Here is a 23,702-nt window from a genome sequence, read left to right on the forward strand (position 1 = left end):
GAACCATCAGTCCACACTTGATTTTTTAAAGTTGTGTTTAATAGCTCAACTCCTGGTGAAGAACTACACTACACATAATCTTTAAGAGAGATCCTCCAATCAGAGAATCGCGGCTAACAATGCACGCCAAAAGAGCTTTGCAGCGAGTGCGTACTTGCAAAACGCACTGCAAATTACGGAATCCAGTCGGTCTCCCTACATTCTCAAACTACTTGTCTGGATATTTTGCAATTTAAGTGAAATAAATTGTTTCTATAACAATATATTTAAACAACAACTTCATCGATAGTTTTATATTTTTACATATTTTTTCATCGTTTATAATTTGATTACATCATTATTAGGGCTTCAAAGGATTGTAATTCATTACCTTATTAAAGACGTTAAGTACAGTCTTATACATTTGTCTTTTTGTCCATTTTTCATATATTTAATTACATTTATTTTTTTTTGCTTTGAATCAAAGTTTGTAATATGGCGAGTCACCTCGGAGCTGGTTGGTTCAGTTCATGGCTTAGAACGATTTTCTGACGGACTTAATGAAATTCATATGGATGAAATCAATAGGGAAAATACTTTTGGAACCAAGATGGCTGAAAAAGTGAGCGGACACTGTTGTACTCTATTGTGATCTTGTGTCAAATTCACGTTAATGCCGTTGTAAGTTCAGTTTGGTGTGGGCGCTAACTGAATGTAGCTGCTTTTTCATGCGCTGTTTCCAATTTATAGGTTCAATTTAGGTTCATAGACCTCATTACTGTTGTTCACCGCACTTAGTTCACATGACTCAGTGAGTGTTTTATGTTCACTCACTAAATATAAAAGATATATTTATATACTGTAGCAGACAACATGCTAATGGCCTTCTACAATACATGAGATTTTTAGCAGAGTGTAAAATAAAAGATCCTCAACCGTGAGTCATTTATGAGAATTTTCATTTTTTAAATGAAATATAATAATGGACATGATATGTTCGGCTTATTAAATATTGCAAGGATGTGCTAGTTTCTGACTAGCAATCATTGTGTAATTGTTGAGCCAGCAGCTTGAGTGTGTTAACATACCGAGACGGTTACAAAACCATTGTTTTTCGGAAAGGTTTTGCTGGTGCAGCACAAGTAATCCACACTATTGAGTTGCACTGCCAGTCACAACACACACTGAATTTATATCGGTAGTGTATGCTTAGGTGGAGGGTTACACTTCAAAGACAATAACAAAACCACACTAGTCATTAAATCATTTATTATGACCTTAATAAAAACACAATGACCTCCAAAATGGTTTCTGATCATAGCTTCTTTTTTTTTTTTTTTTTTTATCAGACATATAAATACAAATCTCGACAAGGGAAAAGAACAAAGTACAGGAGGGAAATTGATACAAAAGGTTGTTCGCAAACAATGTCTTATTCTTGATTATGAAGGAACCGGTCAGCCCTCCTGCCTCTTTATTACTCAATGTGTATGCTTTTCAACAAAGCCAGTCTAAACAAAAAAGAACCCCGAGAATTGTAACGTCCGCCAATGGTGTCTGTGACATCATATGGTCCTACAACTACAGTGAGACTGCTGATCTGAGATGTACGACACTGCAATTTCTTTTTCTGCCTTCTAGAGGTTAAGAGAATGACATTTGAGATTATTAGCCCTGTTGGCTTGGGACTTCAGCCCGAGCCATACTATTCTTACAGAGCAACAGCTGAATAAAATGGACACCGTTCAAGCCTCAAGGCACAGGTTTGGCAGCTGGAGATGTTGAGCGATTGCCGTTTGTGAGATTATCAAGATAGAGTTCAGATACTCAGCTCTTGCACCAATGCAGAATGTGACACCGAAATAACCCCAGCAGATGCCCACAACACTTATTTTCGTCCTCTGTAGACCAAGAGGTTTCTTTCTGTTGGTCTACCAGAGGCAACTACCTGCAACATCGTTCTGTTGTCGTCTCCAACAAATAACATGCTTAAATGAAAACAGCTAATGTTCAAAATCAGTCCTCAATGGATCTTAGTCAGAGTACATGATTTATTTAATTTGACGCAAATTAAATCAAGGCTGTGAAGTATAGATTTACAATTCACGAAAAACGAGCAGAACGAATTTCTGCGTAAATCCTTCGGAAAACCAATCTTGCGTAAATTTACGCATTCAACTGAAACACAAGAAAAAATATTTGCTAAACTTTCATAAACTATTCTTTCGTAAATTGGCGCATTTATTTGAAGCGCAAGTAGAACGAAATTCTTTGAAAATTGTTTACAAGTGTTTCAATCCAATGCAACAATTTTTTCACAAGAATGTTTAACAAACAATTTACATAAATTCGCAATTCAATGTGAAACTGTAATTCAGTGCAACAATTTAGATTATTTTGACGTACAATTTACACTGAAATTTGTTTAGCTCATTTTCAATTCAATGCGGCAATTAATTAAAGAGCGGTTGTTACGATCAATAAGCCACACTCATGAAACACGAAAAGAACGAATTTGTGTAAAACATTCACAAAACCACCACGAATGGATTTCCGAACGATTTACACAAACTTGTTTTGCTTGTTGCAGTTCAGTGCGAAAATGTAAACAAAGAACGGTTTTCACATATCCTTTACATCCAAATACATTCTGCTCATTTTTCAATGCAGCAATTTAAGAATGGTTTTATAAATGGTTGTTACGAACAATAGGCCAAAAAGGGTGTAAAGCATTTGCAAAATCACAAAGGATAGATTTACGAACAATTTACATACATTGTTTTGCTTGTGTTGTAGTTCAATGCAACAATTTACAAAAAGAAAGTAATTTTTTTGACATACAACTTACACCGAAATTCATTCTGGTCGTTTAAATTCAATGTTCAAGAATAGCTTTATGAATGGCTGAATGGCAGTAGGCCACATTCATGAAACAAAAAGAATGAATGTGTAAATTGCTTTGGAAAAACAACAGATTTATAAACCATTTAAACAAATTAGTTTTGCTTGCGTTGCACAATTTACACAACTTACGCAACTATTTTTTTAATGTGCAACTTACACCAAAATTCATTCTTCTCATATTTCAATTCAATGCGACAATTTATGTATGAATGATTTTGATAAACAATAGGCCTTATTTATGAAACACAAGAAGGAATGTGTGAAATTTTCACAAACATTTTTTAAACTTTTAAACGTTCTCATGTTACACGAATGAAGGCTGATGGGATTCATGCCATAGAAATTCGTGACATATTTTCCAATATTTTGTCATCTAAATAACCTACACCAAGGTACACAACAGTACGAAACATTGAACAGACTGTACATATATTCCTTAAAGCCTCATTGTCATTTGCTTCAAATCAAACATGGTCCACTCTGACTAAGGTCTATAACAAATAACTAATCTGCATGATCTCAACACTGATTGTCTTAAATGAACATATGAAGGGAAGGTGACATAATGCAAAAATAAAACAAGATATGTCATCAAAATCCCTCTGGCAATCAATGTTCTGATCTGGGGTCGTAGGACACAAATGTCAATAAATGATACTAGAACAGTCCTCTTCCACCAAGATGTCTGAGCCAAGTCTGATAAGTTTCAGACACCTAGTTCAGCAATGATCATGAGGTATTTGAGCCCTCCATCGCTACAGCTCACACAAAGAGCTCATTCAGCCGCCGAGAGGTACGATCAGGCCACGGCTGGAGCAGAGGTAGGTGGAGCTGAGCTTTACTCTGCCGGTTGTGTGAATCCAAAGAGCCTGTGACCTCCTAACATTAAACCTTTCATAGCTTTAAAAGAGTGCACTGGTATTTATTTGTATTCTAGGGTCAAAAAACAACACTTAAATCAATGCAAAAAACCCAAAACCTTTTCTTAATCAGTATTTTGTCTTGTTTTTTTGTACCTGAAACTCTTTATAACATGATTTACTTAAAGGAACATTCCGGGTTCAATACAAGTTAAGTTCAATCGACAGCATTTGTGGTATAAAGTTAATTACCACAAATTACAGAGCGACACCTACTACTGAAGTGAATGGGGACAATAAAAGTGACCATGGCCTATTTTTGAGGGTTTGTTGACATTACATCGTCATGGTAACGAAGTTGTAAAATGAGCTTAAACTTTACACAGAAAAGGTTTGTAAGTTACTTTATCACACTAGAATCATTTTTACACACATATCATTCGTCTTGTGGCTAAACCTGTTTTAATTTAAAAAATTACCCCCATTCTGTTCCACTGAAAGTGCCTCACTGGAACCAAGATTTTAGCTTTTTTTTTTTTTTAGAAAAGAAGGAACAAGTAAAAATAAATGTTTGTGGAAATCAACATTGTCACAAATGCTGTAGACTGAGCTTAACTTGCATTGAGTTTCAGATTATGTTTATTTTTCAAATTTTAAGCATAAATCTAACAAAATTTAGTGAGGTTTTAGAAAATGGGGTCAGAAATTTATCTGAAAAAAAAGAAAGTCTTATTTTGACACAATTTTGCTAGTAAATGTATCATGTTTTAAGGATGTTTAGTTATAATTACTGGAAAAACTACTTAAATACGGATTAAGATTTTTTTTTGTAGTCTTCAATCTTGATAGAATTTCTCCATGAAAATTTGCAACTGCATACATGCTACAAGGTGAGAATTTTTCCAAGCAAAAAATAAAACAACTTTGCATTCATACTAAATAACCAAATGAAACAGTGTCGTGATGTCTGGGATGATTTGAACCAATTCTCCCCAAAATATTGCAAACTCTTTACATTCACTCATTTTTTATAACTTTTCCACTTCTCAGCTAGTTGTTTTGATTCAAGATATATTCAACTTAGTATCACAGCTATGTCTAAGAACATACACCCATTGAAAATGTGCATCTTGAACAAGCATATGAGGTGATATTTTGTCATATAATGGCATCATTAAGAATTCAAACGACAATATCTCTACAGAAATGTCCTTCTGGTGCATACTGAGATGGAAAACATGACCAACCACCATGATATGAGATTCAATCTTCTACTTTGTCAGCCGTTTATTGCAAATGTTTGTTGCCGACACAGTGCTACAGAGGATAGGTCAGAGAATAGTGCCAAAGAACAGAAAACCCTGTTTGTGCACAGTTGGCTCCGTGGCTTTCTTCCGGTGTTGGAAAGAGGTAAATGAAACATTCCCAGGCTTCTCTGGTCATATGAAGCTCCGCCACCTCTTTATAACTTCCATAATTTTTTTTATAGTGGTTCTTCCCAGGCTTGGACAGAAATGAAATTGACAGTAGTTAAAAAGAACAAAACAAGACCTCCAAAAGAAGAGCGATTGTTTATTTCTTTTAGAAAACAGAAAGAAAGAGAACCATGCCTTTCCCCTTGGCAATCCAAAGTCTTTCAATTCCCACTGCTCATGTCCCAACCCGTTAAACTGCAACAACGCCCAAATTTACACCTCTGGCCCTCCCTGGTTCAACCCCAACCGTAGAGTCTCATCTCTGGCCGTGCAGGGCTGAAATGACGGGAGTTTGCTGGCCATTGGCAGGTTGGGAGACGGGCGGCCACATGGGCGGCTGGTGCATGTGATGGTGGTGGTGATGGAGTGTGTGGTGGCCCGTGGGCGAGGACGGGGGTAGCCAGATGGGCTGGTGGCTGGGAGGCGATGATGCCCAGAATGAGCCAAATCCCTGTGCGGAGGAGTGAGGGGGTGGAGAGCAAGCCATGGACACCTGGGCGGATGTTCCGCCACCACTGCCACCTGTGCATTCAGATGCCCGCAGCTTTGAGAACATGGTGATGGCATCGGGGAAGTTGGGTGGCGTGGCTGGAGTGTTGCGTGGAGTACACATCTAAACACAAACAAAGACAAACATTATCAACTTCTTGCAAGACATGTTGCTGCGGCACAATTAGAAATATATACAATGTCTAGACAAGTGGTGCTGGGGAGGAGGATGAGAAAAAAAACTGCCATTACAGCTGCCTTTAGCATTGTCCTATTTCAAAAGGATTGGCCAAAAAGCATTTTAAAATTAAGATAATGAAATAATTCGCAAACTTGCACAGTTTATTTTTGATAGCATGTCAACAAACTCTCGCCGTTTTTGCTTTCATTCACAAAAAAAAAAAAAAGTAAATCCGCTGAAAATTATAAATACAGAGGGTAGGGAGATGTGGGTGAGGTTTCGTTTTATTTCCTAATTATTTGTTGTCTTCTGCTTCCCAATACCTTGCTCTCCTTTTACGCTCTCTTTGCATTTCATTGGCTGTGGCTCACTGTCGGTCTCTCTCTCATCAGGACAGTGTGTCCACAATCCATCGTAGCATTTGTGACTAGTGTCGGTATGTCGAGATAACATATACAAAGGCCCCTTTAGCTTACACCAGGTAGAGTTTCATGACTGCTTTTAAGGGTTTGTTTTCCAAAAATACTACTATTTCCTTTTCATTTAAAAAGTTAGGCCTTTATGATGTCTATATGTAAATTCCCTCTGTCATGAGACGCTAACCAAAGAACACTGGGATAAAATAATTTGCTTTATTACATGAAAATGATATCTTAATGATCCTGAAATATACAAAACAAAATATAAGCCTTATTCTTGAAAGGTTTTGTGAGATTCACATAAATATTGGAGTTGGTATGTAAATTTAGGCATTCATATATTAATATTTCATATATCAATATATGACTGGCAATTTTTAGGGGAAAAAAAAAATCTGCAGCCTACTTTCAATAAATGGTCTGAGTGGACTGTGGAGATCATGTTAAAGGTTGTCTACTTGGGGCATGTGTATATCAGGGAGTATTGGCTCTGACTACCACCCATGGAGTCACGAGTTCAAATCCAGGGCGTGCTGTGTGACTCCAGCCAGGTCTCCTAAGCAACCAAATTGGCCCGGTTGCTAGGGAGGGTAGAGTCACATGGGGTAACCTCCTCATGGTCGCTATAATGTGGTTCTCGCTCTTAGTGGGTTACGTGGCGAGTTGTGCGTGGATGCCGCAGAGAATAGCGTGAAGCCTGCACACGCGCTATGTATCCACGGTAATGTTCTCAATAAGCCACGTGATAAGATGGACGGATTGACGGTCTCAGACGTGGAGGTAACAGATTCGTCCTCCGCCACCCGGATTGAGACGAGTAACTACGCCACCACGAGAAAATGGGGGGAAAAAAGTATGTCTAAAAGTACATCAACTCTAATTTTAAGAGCAAGAACACTTCTATTTTCATGACACATCCCCTTTAAATTTATTCAGAGCTGTTCAAGTACACCTTCCCTGCCATAAACCTTATGTCAGACATCTTTTAACAGATCAAGAATTCATGAGAAACAAAAGGCACGTTGCCTACTGGTGGACATATACGCTCTCAGCCATGTGTGTCAAGGAAGAAAGCAGGCCACATAATTAACAGCCATTCCAGATCCTGGTAACTTTTCCTTTAATAACCACAAAACACACACACACACACACACACACACACACACAGATCAGGTGACTGTTATAAATCTAGGAAGAGTCTCCCTTCACAAGAGTATATAAAGCTTTATTTAGCTATAGCAGCCATGATGGCAAAGGGACAAAGACACATCCACCAATTGGTCTGTTTAATAGACCATTGTGACTGCAGCCTCAGTGTGAATATAAACACGGAAAAGGTCAGAACTACATAATGATTTGAGGATCAAGTATTCATATGTGGCTGTTGTTGTAGGCCTCCTCAATGTTGACACAACATAGTGTAGTAAATTGCAACTAAAGGTGTAACGGGAAGAGCTTTTAATGGTATGATAACAGTCACACAAATAAACCCACAGTATTACGGTATCACGGTATTAAGGTGCATTGCTAATATTAGCAGTTTAACATTTAGTTATAACTATATTTAGACTACTATGTATTGAGTACTACCCAGGTTAAGAGTTCAGATAGGAGTTTGATTCAGTAACTGGTTATGTGACCATAGCAGTGCACTTTTCAGTTACAAGCTACTTAAAAAACTTGACTCCTTCCTCAGTAGTTTTCTCTGAAATGGTGCTAAAATTGCATTTGCAGTATGTAACGTGTAAGGTCTCTGCTTAAGGGAAAGGAGGAGGTGGAAACCGGGTGAGCAGTCAACGTAAATTTTAAAAACACAGAAGGAACTTAATCTTAACATAAAACACAGACAGCACGACAGCACGGACGCATGCGTCTCTCTCTCTCGAACTGGCATCTCCGGCTCCTCTTTATCCCTCTCCTGGCTGAGTAGGACAATTCAGTGCAGGCCGGGGCATGCGTCTTCATGGACCAGCCACAACCTCCTCCTCGTCACTCTTCTCCACCAGGCCGACTCATGTGGGGGAAACCTCAGGCGTGATGTTCTCCCCTCCCCTCCCTTCCTGGAGAGGAGGTGTTGCCCTTCCGGCCATCCTTCTGCCGGCAGGAGAGATGAGGGGGAAGGAGAGTCCTCCGACCCATGGCAGACAGTCATGGCTCCTCCGCTTCCTGTAGGCCGGCAGTGAATCCTCCATTTCCTGGCGGATGGAGCAGAGAGGACTCCACGAACATGCATCCCTCCTCCTTACCAGGTTTCGGCACCAGTGTAACAGGGAAGGTCTCTGCTTAAGGGAAAGGAGGTGGCTTGAACCGGCTGAGCACACAGACACGTGTACGCACACACAGTGGCCACGTGTGTGTGTGTGTCTCTCTCTCGAACTGGCACCTCCAGCACGTCTTTATCCCCCTCCTGGCTGATTAGGACAATTCAGTGCCGGGCGCGCATCCTCATGGCCCAGCCACGCCCTCCTCCTTGTCACAAGCTGCTGCCGGCCACCAGAAGGCAGAGAAGGGAGGTAGTAAGTCAAACCGGAGGTTTCCCTAGACTGAATCAGGCGTTGGGGGAAATGTGATGAGGAGGAGGACGAGGAGGCAGAAATGATACCCATCACTGAATCAGCCAGGAAAGGGATAAAGAGGAGCCGGGGATGCCAGTTCAAGAGAGAGAGAGAGAGAGACACACATGCAGCCACGCTGTCTGTGTGCTATATGTTACTTTTAAGTTCCTTTGTGTTATTAAAAGTTTACATTAACTGCTCAGCCGGTTCCCGCATCCTCCTTTCCCTTAAGCAGAGACCTGTTCCATTACATAGTAATGCACTTACAATGAAAGTGTATGGGTCACGACATTCTGGAGGGTTTTAATGCAGAAACATGAAGCTCATATTTTCATTTGAGCACATGTATGAATTATTTAGTAAAACTAGTTTATTATTTGAGCTGTTAAGTTTTCTAAAATCATCCTTCCTGAGGTGGGACTACGTTTCTAGGCAGATCGGTTTATGAATTACCGATGTGATTCCTGTGAATAGAGTTTGCTCCGTGTGAACAGTTCCTTTCCTTGCACTCATGGTGTAAAAGTTAGCACATTTATCAGAGATTTACATGTCACAATATTGAAAGATTAGATTTAACTTAACATACACAAGGTCAGTAAGCAATTTTAACACACTAATCAAGCAAACTAGCATAATGTTAAAGTTTTGGGGTTATACTTTTTAAGTGTATGCATTTTAAAGTGTATTGCCTGGCCCCATGTACTTCTATTGTAAGTGCATAAAAAAAAAACCTGAGTAACTAGCCAAAATTATGTTCCGAGGTAGTCAACATTATGCCGAAAAGGCTTAACTTCGATTGGCAGTGCATATAAACATTGAGCAGCACATGCTGGTGAGGGAGGAGTGTTTTGCTAGGAGACTCCCTCTTCAAGGACAGTCATAACAGTGTGTGTAGAGCCCATCATAAATGTGACCTGCAGACAGATCTCAGGAGGACCCATTTGAGACTGGAGGGACTTTCAACTGCCACTAAAGAGTAGAGGCAAGGGTGGGACAATAACAATCCCTGTGCTGCTGAGATGGAGTAGGGAAGTTCAGCAGGTTCCTCTGAAGGCAGGCAGGTCCAAACTCGTGACTTTAGGCCCTGGAGTCGTAGCAGTAGTGGCTACAGAGCATAATACATTCTGCCTCAACCGAAACAAAAACAATCTTGCATTCATTCAGAGGCATACAACCACTTTCTCAAACTGAAACAAGACAGCATTATCACAGTATAGGGATTTTAATAGTCCTAATATTTCAGCAAAGAAAAAAAAAGAAAAAATATATATATATATATATATATAAAAAGGAACGATATCAATCTTTCTTCAGTACATACGCATATATAGTTACAATAAAAATTATTGACACCTTTCTGGGTGTGGAAGAAAGCAAAACTTCACCAAGGGAAATGTTGACTTAAATATTCAAAAAGGAATTTGGAAAGACCTGTGGAGTCCTGGAAGACGGTTTTATGGACGTATGACACTAAACTGAAAATGAGTTTAAACCCATGGGTCAGCAGTACATCTGGAGTAAGAAAGGCAAGATGTTGATTTCTTGAGTTGTTTTGCAGCTACAGGAAATGGATATCCTGACTGTGTGACTGATGCCATGGATTCTTTCAGGTATCAGGCCATTTTGGCAAAAAAACTGATGCCTTCAGTGTGCAAATTGAAGCTCTGTGATCACTGGACTCTCCAGCAAGACAATAACACAAAGAATATATCCAAGTTGTCTAAAATCTGGTTCAGGGTTGGGTCCTGGAATGTCCTGGAATGGCCCTTTCAGTCCATCATTAATATCCCATCTTTGTTGGGATTTCTAGGAAGCAGTGGCAGCAAAGAAACCAAAGAATGCCAATGAACTGGAAGCTTTTGCTCATGAGAAATGTGTGAAATTCCAATAGAGAGATGTCTGAAGTCTGAGAACATTTACCTGAAATATTTATTTGATTGTTATTAAGGGTAAAGGATGCTCCATTTTGGGATTTGGGAAAACTGAACTCTTTGTTCTTAAAATTACGCAAATGTGTATTAAAAACGTACTTTGAATGTTTACTGAAGTTTTAGTTGATGTGTTTTAATTCACATCACCAGAACGCATTGCTGTTCAGAGGGGTTGAATAATTTAGTATACACCTGTATATATTTAGACCAGAAAGGGGAAAATGTCTTTGTTCTATGCGTTGTGCACAACTGTTAATAAAACTATTATTTATTTATTTATTCTTCATGGAAGAAAAAGCAAGTGACTCATAAGCATCAAAATAATATTTGCAGCCCTCAGGAAATGGGCCCCATGTGTGCATTTATAAAGGTCCTCTTTGTGTTGACTGCATGTGCTATAGTATGTAGACATCCACAGCACGAATGCTTCTAATCCAATCAGATCATACTCTTGACTTTGCTCCGCCTTCTGCCCATATATGGTCTCCAGCTACATGATGTAATGGCTGCACTCCAAATAAATACAACAAACACACACACACACACACACACACACTTCCTGCCTCTACCGGTCTAAAACACACTCCCTACCTAAACTGTGAACATTCACATACACTCCATAGAAAAACACAGGAAGAGAATTAAAAAGAGCTATGGCCGAGAGATCGATGCTGGCCTATAAATCACAATTCGACTGGGACAAAAAGCAGATTGCATAATTCTCAGACTGAAGAACAGCGGCCTGCACATCTGGTTTTTTGGCTCATGTTTCAGCTGTCTGATGAGGATGAAAACATCCTCATCCCCCCCAAAAAAATAAAAATGTACTCAATTAAGCCCCTGACAACATTATTGATTGAGCGGTCAGCAGCTGATAAGAGATTTTTCTCAGCTTGTCTGTGCATTGCGGCTTCAGTAAAATGATTTATTAGGCGACATGCAGGCAGACAGGATGTGGAAGTTTGAGTGGGAGTCACAGATGGAATATTTTCAGGCTACGCAAGACTCCGGCTCTTTGATACTTTACGAAAAGGAATAGTTCACTCAAACTGAAGGTTCTCTCATTATTTACTCAACCTCATGTCATTACGAACTTATGTCATTTCTTTCTGTGGAACATAGATGAATCTTGGCGCTACTGTTTTCCATACAATGGTAGTTCCATTGACCATGACGGTCAAGCTCCAAAAAGTACAAAAACACACCATAAAAGTAGTTCAAATGACTTGTGCACTCTATTACAAGTCTTCAAAACCCATCGATAAGATTTGAGGAGCAGATAGAATTTTAAGTCATTGTTATTCTGAAAGAAACAGCAGACTCAACTCAAAACTGATTTCAACAGATTTTACCATTAGCATATTGCTAAGCTAACAATGTCTATAAAATCCCCAGTGCACACAAACACTACATAAATGTCAATTTATAATTAGATTGAACTTTTTTTTTATTGATATTTTATTGTTAAAAAATTTAATTTGTTGTTTGATATTCAGTGAATTATAACCATATTAATCCATGAATTAATCAACATTTCTTGACCCTTCAAAAAAATGTTTTGTTTTTTTTCCATTCACTGCAAATTTGCCACAGATCATTTTTACATGCAAATGAGCTTTGCAGCAAAGTTTGGAGCTAGTTTAGATTTTTTGTAAGGGGCTTCATCGACCCTCTTGGTTTAATTCAAAGAGTCATTCCTTATTGTGACCTTATTGTGACAATAAGCACATTGATATATGATCGCCCACATTTACTCAATGTCCATTTAGTGTTTAGCTACAAGATCCATCTTAAACTCCATTGTGAATAATACCAGTACACAAAAGGTAAAGCAATTATAACAGAGGTCATTTACATACACTTTACATACATAGTCTTAAACGTACAATAGCAAAAACCGCCCGTTTAATCCATTCAATGGGAGGCTGGAAAATGCTCAAGTAAAACAAAATTACGGCTGTTTAAATTTGTTTTTAATATACCGTTTTTAATAATATCTGTGGGCTTCAGGAAATCCAGCCCTTCATTTATTCTCTCAGACAGCATGCTGTGAACTGGAAGTCTGAAGACAATGACAGGATGTTGAACATGAAGATGAATTTAAATTATTCCTTGTCTCGGGACTAAATGCACTTACCATCTGGTGGTGATGACTGGGGATATTTGCCTCCTGGAAAAAGGAGCTCAGTGCCGTCTGTGGAAAAGAGAGATAGAGAGAGATCAGAATGAGATGGAGAAAACATGACTGAGCAGATGAACTCCAGTTTGCAAACTTCACTAAGCATGGAAATCATAAGGAATATAATAATGGCAGTGATTCCAGTACCTTAAAGGTGCACGCAGTCCTTTTTTACTTTATAATAAATAGTCATTTTAAAATGCATGTATAAAATCATGACCACTCATGTGAGATGAAGAGTTCAGTCATAACAGTAACCTTATAAAAGCTGTTTAATTCTATATTGGGCAAGGGCGCCTCATCGGGGCAGCCATGTTAGAATCACACAACCATCTGAATACTACTCGCTTAATCTCAGTAAATGCCGTGTTATTGGACACTTTTACTCCTGGATTAAACTAATCTGGATTTACTTTGCATAGTTAATTTCTACAACGGCACTGGTAACTGAAAACTACTGGGTTTGAATGATGCAGCATCCAGGCCACTAGGTGTCAGTGTAAGCTATACAAAAAAATTACTGAGTGCACCTTTAACGATTCTATTAACAAATTCTTTAAGTGCTTTTGAGGCAGTACCTAAAACTACATTATATAATTACTGTTAGGCCTGTAGCAATTATTAAATAATTGCCTGATTGCAGTTTTTTGATCTAACCGCAGTTATTTGAGATAACTACGATTATTATTCTGGTGTCCATGTAAATTAGCTATTATACATGGTTATTGCGCAACCACATCAACGTCAGCTCTATATTGGTTTGAACAGTGGATGTGCGAGTTGCTATGGTTTCAGGAAACAGTCATGACCTGCCAAGTTACGTTCTCAAACTATTTCGTACCATTGTTGTTGATGCATCGTTGTACAGGAAACGCACGCCTGAATGATTCAGATTAATTTTGATTTCAGTATCTTTAAAAAAAAAAATGTATCTTGTCTCTCAAACCTAAATGGTGTTCAGTAAGAGTGGTTTGCGGTTTCTCTATCTCTCTTCTCTGCCCGTGACGGCATGCGGGTCAGTCAGTATAAACACTCTGATCTAAAAGAGGGTTTCTAAACTAAACCACTACATGTAATCTGTGCAGGCTTCTGAGAACTGATACACTACCCAGGCTCAGATCTCCAGGAAACTAGTAAACAAACACCTAATCAGTTGGAGTATTCGTCCACATTAACATCCCCATAGAAAAATAACATCTGCTTCTGTTCGATGAAACAATTTAGACTGGAACTGGAATATTTATTAAAACAATCCCCTTCCCAGAGTATGAGTTGATTCATATTTTGAAATAAACCTACATGCAGTTTGTCAAAGTTTTGGAATATGGTTTCACAAGGATTTATGTGCTGAGACACGAGTCTCTGAACTCAACGTACTTGACTTCAAAATATTGCCCAACAAACCCTCTTCTGGAAAACACTTCCCTTCCACTTTCTTTCCCCGCCGGCCCCTTCCCCCTCTCGTCTCTTTATCCCTCTTTCTCCTGCTCTCTCTTGCTGTTTAACAACAGCCATGACTAGTGCAGGAATGTCTGCGGCTTGACGTGACACACATATCAAGATGAACTTGCCAATCCGCTATTGTTTCCGCTGCTTTGGAACCACACAGTTCTTTGTAATCAAATCTTCCCTCCCCCAAACGCTGTCATGTGTATATAGATTGTTCTCATTCAAGTGTTCAACTATTGCTCATTTCCTAACACACACACGCGCACGCGCACACGCACACGTACCACTGCACACACAAACTGCCAGTCCATCTGTATTGTATTAACGCTGGCACTAACTGCTAAAGGAGGATTCCTGAATGTAAAAACCTGGCGTCCGCACAAACAATGCTTGGTGGTGAATGGCACCAATAAAATACATCAGTCAAAGTAACACAAGCTGCATTTTGAAAGCTAAGAGATGTTTGCCAAGACAATATTTTTTGGAATTGCAAGTAAACTTCATCATCACCTTTGAAGAAATGCAATGTGAAGGTTGTACAAAGTAACATTTATCTCTAACAACGTTATCAAAGTGAATAGGAGACACAACAATGCCACTATAATATCAGCTGCCATCTTGAATGGATCTCATGACTGCGTCACATAACAAATATGTCGTTGTTTTCAGATATCTTCATTTTCCCTGTCAACACTACAATGCAAAGACGGAGTTATCAAATGTATCCACTTGGGCGGGCGTTTTCGAAACACTCAATTTTTGCCGTCAAAATCGTTGTCTCAGTGTGGGCAAAAGGCCAAAATGCATTTTTCAAACGAAAACTTAAGTGTGGATGTGGCCTCATACTCACTAGTCGTGAGACGGGGAGGTATCACAATTTAACATCACAAAAATGGCCAAAAAAACAAACAAAAAAAAACAACAACAAATGGCAATTTGATTAAACGAATAATCATTGCGATATTCATGATGTTACTTTTTTCTTTTTTTCTTTTTTTATCTTGCCAGCAAAACCATCACTAATTTCATATCATATGACTTGGCTCATGACAACTCTACTACAAAAGGGTACGAATTTTAAACCAACCAATCAACAAACAGAATTTGAAACCGATACAATACAATACTGGCATCAATTCATGTTAATGGTAAGAATTTATGGTTAGGTTCACATTTGGGTTAGGGGTTAAACTTAGTAAAAAAATTTAAAAAAAAAACTACTTTATTTTACCTAATTGGTTGGTTTATTTTTTTTTCCTCAACAGAAGTAAAAGTCATACATGTTTGTAAGAGCCAGCTCATGTGATTTCGCCATCTCAAGTCAAGTCAAGTCAAGTGGTTTTTATTGTCGTTTCAACCATATACAGTTAGTACAGTACACAGCAAAATGAGACAACGTTCCTCCAGGACCATGGTGCTACATAAAAACAACAAAGGACAAACACAGAACCACATGAGATTACACAACTAAATAAAATACCTATATACCGATATAAAGTGCACGTGCAAACATGTGCAAAAAGTACAACAAATTTCTGACAATGAACAGGACAATAGGCACAGTAAGAGACAGTGCAGCGCCGACTAGTACACAGTAGTGCAAAAAGATGACAGTTTCTAAAAATGTAAACATAACATACTATGAGATAATGTTCTATGCACATAGCAGTTATTGAGGTAGCAGACAGTTATAAAGTGACAGTAATTAAAGTGCAACTCAGGACACGTGTGTGTCAAACCAGTCTCTGAGTATTGAGGAGTCTGATGGCTTGGGGGAAGAAGCTGTTACACAGTCTGGCCGTGAGGGCCCGAATGCTTCGGTACCTCTTGCCAGACGGCAGGAGGGTAAAGAGTTTGTGTGAGGGGTGTGTGGGGTCGTCCACAATGCTGGTTGCTTTGCGGATACAGTGTTTTATGTAAATGTCTTTGATGGAGGGAAGAGAGACCCTGATGATCTTCTCAGCTGTCCTCACTATCCTCTGCAGGGCTTTGCGGTCCGAAACGGACCGCTCATACAACTTTTCGTGAGACCAGGTTGCAAATATTCAATATATGCTATTTCACCAAGCTCTCTGCAAAATTAGTCTGTAAATATGCCACATTTTATGATTTAGATTTGGTCACATTTTATGTTGCTCAAACAAATATGTGGACCAGATTTTATGCTGTATGGCTTTGTGAAATCAGCACTGAAATCAACAGTTTGAACAGGTCTATGATGCCCAAAATGCGGTCTAGGCAGATATCTTACTAGATTTTAAAACCCATCCAGTCTCTAACATCTGCAAGTGTTGACTTGTGGAATTCTGAACTGTCCAGTAGGAATAAACAAGTACAGAACATGCCCACTGAGAACTTTCTCTCCTACACACAGAACACTCACAATAAACCAGGTCAATTCTGTGCAGAAAGGGACATCAGAAACAACTGGAGAATCTACACAGAAGCCACTAGAGTGAAACAAACTCAATTTGTTCCACAGAGTACTGCAATGTGAATACGGCTCTGAAAATAGCAATAGAAAACAAACAGAAATCACAATGCGATTGGAATGATCACAATGTGAATTTTTAGACAACAGCAGGGCGAAAGTTTTGCTGCTGTAATCGGTTTGTACTTACTGAAATTGGAAGCATTGCCCACAGTGGCCAAAGCTGGAAGTGTTGTTGAGCACATATCAGCTCCAGTTTCGCTTGTCATTAGTTCAGCTGAATGGGGTCTATTAATGGGTCGCATGAATTTTTGGAAACATCATGTTGATTTCCTGTGTTATCATGTTGATGCAAGGTACACAACAGCTGTTTTCATATTTGGTTGAAAACACAGTTTGATTCCGCCCCTGCAGGTCTTGTTTGGTCCCATACCATGGTACGTTTATGCGCAGTCTGGTTCTGTAAGTAAAATTTCCATTCCATTTTTCCATGGGAAATTGTTTTTTTAACAATGACAAACTTCAAGACAGACCTACCGTGAGCTCAGATGTTATTCCACTGTATATGCTCAGTTGAGCCTATCGTGTCATTTCAACTTAATTTTTGAAATTCTGTTTAAATTGAAGTCAACAAAGTGTGTTCAAATCTGAAGCAACAATCCACTCCCAAGAGAGAATGACGCATCAGATTCGGACTTCCTACACTCTCAAACTTATATGTCTTTGCAAATATCGAAATATTTTGCAATAACATTTAAATATATTGATTCTGTACTTATAAATTAACTATAAATTAATAGTTTTACATTTTCAAAATGGTTTATGTCATTTGCAATGCTTCATGGGACTGTTGTTCATTCCTTTATGTACACAGTTTTGTACGGTCCTCTTTTTGTCCAATTTTCAAATACTTCTTTGCTTTAAATCAAATTTGTAAGTGCGATTCACCTCAGATCTGGTTGGTTTGGTTCATGGCTTAGAACAAGATTAAAAAGGTTTTATGAAAAATGGATGGAAAAAATGAATGTGAAAAATACTTCCTGAACAAGGACTGCTGAAAAAGTGGATGGGCTATGCTTTGTCTCTATTCTCAACTTTAGATAAGCCAAACCAGTCAAAAACATCCGTAAAACAAAAGTGGGTTGTTCTTGGCCTAAATAAGCTGGAAACTGGACCAGACTTTCTGCCAAGTCAAAACACAACAATATAGCCAACTGCTGGTCAATGTGTGGACATTTTCTGGGTGTGTAAACTTTAGCTTGGCCTGGCTTCTCTCTCCGCCTGATATTATGAGAGAAAGAGATCAGGAGACTTCTACAACTCCTTCATCTGTCACCAAAGCTATATGCATTGCATAAGAGCTGTAGAGATCCAAAGGGGACACTTGTCAAAGACATGCACTTGGTTCAATCAATCGTACTGCTACAACCCAACACCAGAGAGAGAGAGAGAGAGAGAGAGAGATGTTCGAATTACAGCTCCTACAACAGATCGCTCATAAGGAGGTACATTTAAGAAACCATCTGGGCACTGCTGATACTTCAGGATAAACGCAGCTGAACACAGAGACGATGAGAATGTCAAACTTGTGGATCAGTCTTTCAACATGTCATCTGAGAAAATAAACACAAGAGCCATGTCCGCATTGTGTGTGTGTGGAAAGGTGTTGTTGACTTCCTTGGTAACTTTCACAATCAAAAAACAGTCACCATTAAAAGTTACGAAACTTAAGTATGAGGCAACATTCGACAACACCCATAAGCTGAAAGAGCCTTACCACAGTCAAGTGAAGACTGCCCTGAGCACGTTCCATATTCTGTGCAAACACGCAATCACACAAAAGCTGGACTAAAATATGATGGCTCGGACCCACCTCAGCCTCTAGCACCAATTGTGGCTTTGATACTGCTTTGGTTCTGTGTAAACGAAATGTTATTCAAAGAGAAGGGTTGCAAATCTTCCATTTATGTACAGCTTGAAACAGTAGAATTAAAAGAATTATGGAAATTGGTCTGTGTCTTATTCAGGGTCGCCACTCGGCAAATTGATGCCCTACACAGAGCTCCGCAATCCTCGGAAGGTGGAGGGGTGGGTGCATGGCATTTCTGGTGTCCCCCTAGGGAGCTGGTGCCCTATGCAGACTGCATAATATGAGTAAAGGGGGTTGAGGTACTAGTCTTACTCATAACGCATTCAAGGTAAACACTTTTACTAAATGTAAAAAGTGTTTAGAGGTTTTATTTTTGGAAAAGGTGGTCTGGGGTACGGTTCACGTAAACTCTGGTTCGGTTCGCTGCTGATACAAACACAATCGGACCAATTGCGGATGAGTTGCGATGATGTATAATTTGCATCTTTGTAGGCTCCCAATCACAATTATTACAGTATAATGCATTTCTCATACCAGTTTGTATCCAGATACACCACCTTCAAAGAGCAGCTCACATTCTTCACATCACTTGCATCGCGGGCTCGCAGCAGACAAACGCTAATATTCATCATATCATTGCACATTCAGTGCATCCATGGGAGAGAAACAAAAGTGTTGTTTTGTTCATGGCAAGGTTTCGTGGTAAATCCAAAGAGACAAATGTAATTCTTCACTTAACATGGTGACGTTCGAGTTGTTACCTAGATACAGTGGTAAACAGCTGCCGCTTGTACTGACATTGGTAACATAATCGGACCCAAAAATTATAATGTGAACAGAGACCCACTCCATGTTTGTTCCTCTCTCTCTATCAGTCACATGTGAAGCCAGTTGAAGCGTCATGCACACAGGTATTTACATACTACAATATAGATTGAATCGAAAAATCTCCACCGGTTGACACTTTATACCGTCGCCATATATCGCTGTAACGCCCAGCCCTAATCGAACTTTTTATATTAAATGTGATGTGAATAATTTCTGGGATGTTAAAATACTTTCTTCTATCTAAGTTTATATGAATTTTCTGGATTAAATACAAAATAAATTGACAATATTTGTCAGATGAACAATTGCCGATACAGAAAGGCGCTATCAAGGAAGTGAATGGGGCCAATAAATGTTCCAAAATTATAGTCAAAAAATGTGAACATGAAATGTATAAACAAGATCTTAGTGTGATAAAATCACGTACTAACCTTATCTGTATAAATTTATATCAAATATTACAAATTCGTTCCCAGGGCGATGCAACACCGTAAACCGTAATCAATTTTATTGCGCTAAATTCATGATTTAAATTCAAGATTTGAACACATTAGAGTCATGTTAACACATATATTGTTTGTCTTGTGGCTATCCTTTTGAAACATTCACTATTTTAGTGTTTATGAAGTGGCCTCATTCACTTCCATTGTACATGCCTCAATGCAAACTTAAATGAGGGACTAGTTTAACGTAATACAAATTTAAAATAACCATTTTTATTGCCAAGATGAAGGATTAAACATACATGTAATGAAGTCATGTGACATTGGGCAGGTTTACATGCATGTTCTTACACCGATTATGCTTAATAAGCCAACAAAGTGTGTGGTCCTGTAAACACATTAAACAGCTTTCCTTTTATTGGTGTATGGTCAAACTGCTTAAGAATAAACCGATCGACATCGGTAGATTTTCGCACATTACCCCGATTTCGCATTGCATGTAAACACCTTTAATGGCCAAGGATGCAACTACATATTCAGGATTGGGGAGGGGACCAAATTAATTAATGTAATAATCAACAATGGAAAAACCCCATATCAGTAGACCACTATTATGAATATTGGGGGGGTACATGTCCCCCTCAATGTCTATGGTGGTTATGGCCCTGTTACCACCTTTCTTACCGGCTTATCCAATGTATGCAAGTTTAGCATGACTCTTCCTGGTTTGACGTATTACAAATCTCATGAAAACAATTTTTTTTTTTTGTTTGTTTGTTGGTTTTTGAGACTTTTGGGAGTTATCAGCATTTTGGTCTTCATGTAAACACACTCAATATAGCACAATAATGTTCGAAACAATTCTCATAATATACGTTCTGTTTCTCATACTGTTTTTATCAGATATAGTATACAGTTAACAACTCAGTAATCAGTGATAGGAGGCTAATTTTGCATTCTGAACATAGCCTATGCTACCGTGCGAAATGAATAGAGTTCCAGATACAGTAGCACACGTACATCTCCGAGATATCCGTTTTAGATCTTTATCATCTGGAAAGCATCACAAACGAATTATCATCTGCGAAACATCTTCAAAAGATCAGAGTTACAAACCATCTAAATCATAAATGTCTCAAAGACATCTGATGAACATCTTATTGACATCCGAGACATATTGCAGATGAGCAAACAACATAAAGAATACATTTCCAGATGTAAACCCCTACATCAAATAGACGTCTTAGTGATTGATGTACATGTGCTATCAGGGAAGTGGAGTTAACTTTACCCTACTCAGATTCTGCTAAATTGAATGAAACCATGGGACTTTCTGGTTTACTACACGCATGTATATTTTATAAACAAAACACACACATGAACTCGTCATACTCGTTTGGAAAGCAAACCAGATTGCATGTGTCCTATCCTATAAACCACAGGACAGATTCAAATCAACTACACAATCTACTTAACAAGTACCACCATGAGCACAAATGCACACTGTGAGCAGATATGAACGATACATTTATTCTTGGTTGACTTGGCTGAATTTTCACCAGGGAATGTAAACAAACTCTCTCTAGTATGTTGCAACGCTCATGAGATCCTCTCTGTGGGAAACACTTCCGTCTTACAGGAACTGATAAAAACAACCACACAGCACTTTAAATGAGAGCTGGTGTATAGTGGTGCTCTTATGAATGAATCATTTGTTCATAACAAAAGGCACATTTGCATCAAATGCACTACTATCGTTTCTATACAGTGCAATATTGGATTTGGTGTGCTCTAGTTTGTGTCTGGCGAACCAGCGAATTACAACATGTGACTTCATGTACCGACATGAAATGGCTTAATGGTCTCTGTGTTTCACTTGAGAGATTATGGCAGAGCTTTAGTGTGGATTCAAACTGCCTTACTGTTTCTTTAAAGAGTCAAACTGGCTAACAGCAGGATAAGCCCTCCTACTGCCATGAAAACAATATCAATGTCACCCCAGTTGTTTACAAATTATTTACATATCAACAACCAAGTGTTGACTTTATATAACGACATGACGAGCGTACAATGATTTAATCACGGACAAATACAGAAATACCACGACTGTGACACAAAACCAAGTGAGCTACCTTATGCGGGCATCATTCAAGGCCAAAAGTGTGGTCTAGGTAGGCATCTTACTAGGTTTTGAGGTACTTCACAACACTCCTTTTTGATTTAAAACACTATAGAATGAGGAAGTACACATAATTGAGCTCTATGTATATGGCTGTTTATCGATGATGATCAATCGACGATTACCTCGAACTGCCAGTGCGCCGCCTGCAGAAGCTGTTTCGCTTGATCCGCCGCACATCCAGCAGTCAAAACAAACTGGTTAATCATCACTTGATGTCTCAGTTCGTCCATATTCACCGACATCCCCGCTATTCGCTCCTCCGCGACTCCCGTGAACCGTAATCTCCGTGCGATCGACCGGTACAATGTTTTATGATGTTTGTTCCTGTCAGGCCCTTCCTTCACACGCTCGCCTCGCTCTCCTGCCAGTAACAACAATATTTTCATGTCATCAGAACCAACAACAAACCCCAGCGCGGCATGTGATTGGCTCTCGAGCCTAAACAGCGAGTACACACGAGCCTCCCATTCGTCGCTCGGCACATTGTCAATCGGCTCAAGTGACGCAATTTAAAGCAGACCGTCGTCCGTGATTGGACACCAGAGATCAGTGTGAACTCTCTCATTGGTCAGAACAGCAAGAACATGAAGGCGTCGTGTAATGATTGGACAGATAAAACATTTCTATTTACATTTTCTGTTTATATTACATACTGTGCGGTGTATATTGTGTGTAAATACATATGTTAGTTAATACATTTTAATAATAATAATAATTTTAAAAAAAATTATAACAATAACAATAATAATAATAATTATAATTATTTTGTTATATAATTTTTTTTGTTAGATTATTATATAAGAATGAAGTCCTGTCTGCTTCCTACTGCATCAAGGTGGCACATCAAGATTGAATTCCTCCAACGGTGGGAACATTTCTTATTACGGAATTAACATACAGGTCGGGGGCATGATTCATTGCGTTATTTATTTATTTATTTATTTATTATTATTATTTTTTTACATAGTTTTTTATATAACTAACTACATTAAATTAACACATTAAATCGACAGCCCTGATTATTCAAGGGATAGATCACCCTCATGTCATCCCAGATGAATATGACTTTCTTTCTTCAGAACGCAAATTAAGATTTTTAGAAGATTATTTCAGCTCTATAGGTCCATACAAGTGAAATGGTGACCAGAACTTTGAAGATCCAAAAATCACATAAAGGCAGCATAAAAGTAATCCATAAGACTCCAGTGGTTAAATCCAGGTCTTTAAAAGCGATTTGATTGGTGTTGGCAAAAAACAGATTTAATTTAATTTAATTAATTTGACCAATTGTCACACATTATACATACATTTCTGCATATACATGGTGAAATTATTTATTTTTCACATATCCCAGCTAAGCTGGGGTCAGAGTGCAGGGTCAGCCATGATACGGCGCCTCTGGAGCAGATAGGTTCAAGGGCCTTGCTCAAGGGCCCAACAGTGGTGTCTTGGTGGTGTTGGGGCTTGAACCCACAACCTTCTGATCAGTAACCCAGAGCCTTAACCGCTGAGCCACCACTGCCCTTG

The 23,702-nt window shown here is 38.8% G+C and overlaps 1 protein-coding gene across 1 annotated transcript; it reads right to left on the bottom strand.

Annotated features, from left to right (window-relative positions):
* Nucleotides 1–1,231: 1,231 nt before the first annotated feature.
* Nucleotides 1,232–22,547, bottom strand: LOC127652723 (UBA-like domain-containing protein 2). The gene is made up of 3 exons (XM_052139052.1): nt 22,298–22,547; nt 12,931–12,987; nt 1,232–5,831 (listed from the first exon to the last, which is right to left on the bottom strand). Exons 1-3 carry the CDS (start codon nt 22,415–22,417, stop codon nt 5,475–5,477), a joined length of 534 nt encoding a protein of 177 aa, XP_051995012.1. The 5' UTR covers nt 22,418–22,547; the 3' UTR covers nt 1,232–5,474.
* Nucleotides 22,548–23,702: the final 1,155 nt, after the last annotated feature.

Source organism: Xyrauchen texanus, chromosome 12, assembly GCF_025860055.1.
Source record: "Xyrauchen texanus isolate HMW12.3.18 chromosome 12, RBS_HiC_50CHRs, whole genome shotgun sequence".
In the NCBI taxonomy this organism is placed as follows: domain Eukaryota; kingdom Metazoa; phylum Chordata; class Actinopteri; order Cypriniformes; family Catostomidae; genus Xyrauchen; species Xyrauchen texanus.

Excerpts from the sequence above, each read along its gene's own strand:
- LOC127652723 (XM_052139052.1), bottom strand. The coding sequence starts at position 22,417 with ATGTCGGTGAATATGGACGAACTGAGACATCAAGTGATGATTAACCAG. Across the intron at positions 12,988-22,297 it reads CGGCGCACTGGCAGTTCGAG|ACGGCACTGAGCTCCTTTTT; the intron begins GTAATCGTCGAT and ends TCTTTTCCACAG. Across the intron at positions 5,832-12,930 it reads CCAGTCATCACCACCAGATG|ATGTGTACTCCACGCAACAC; the intron begins GTAAGTGCATTT and ends GTTTGTGTTTAG.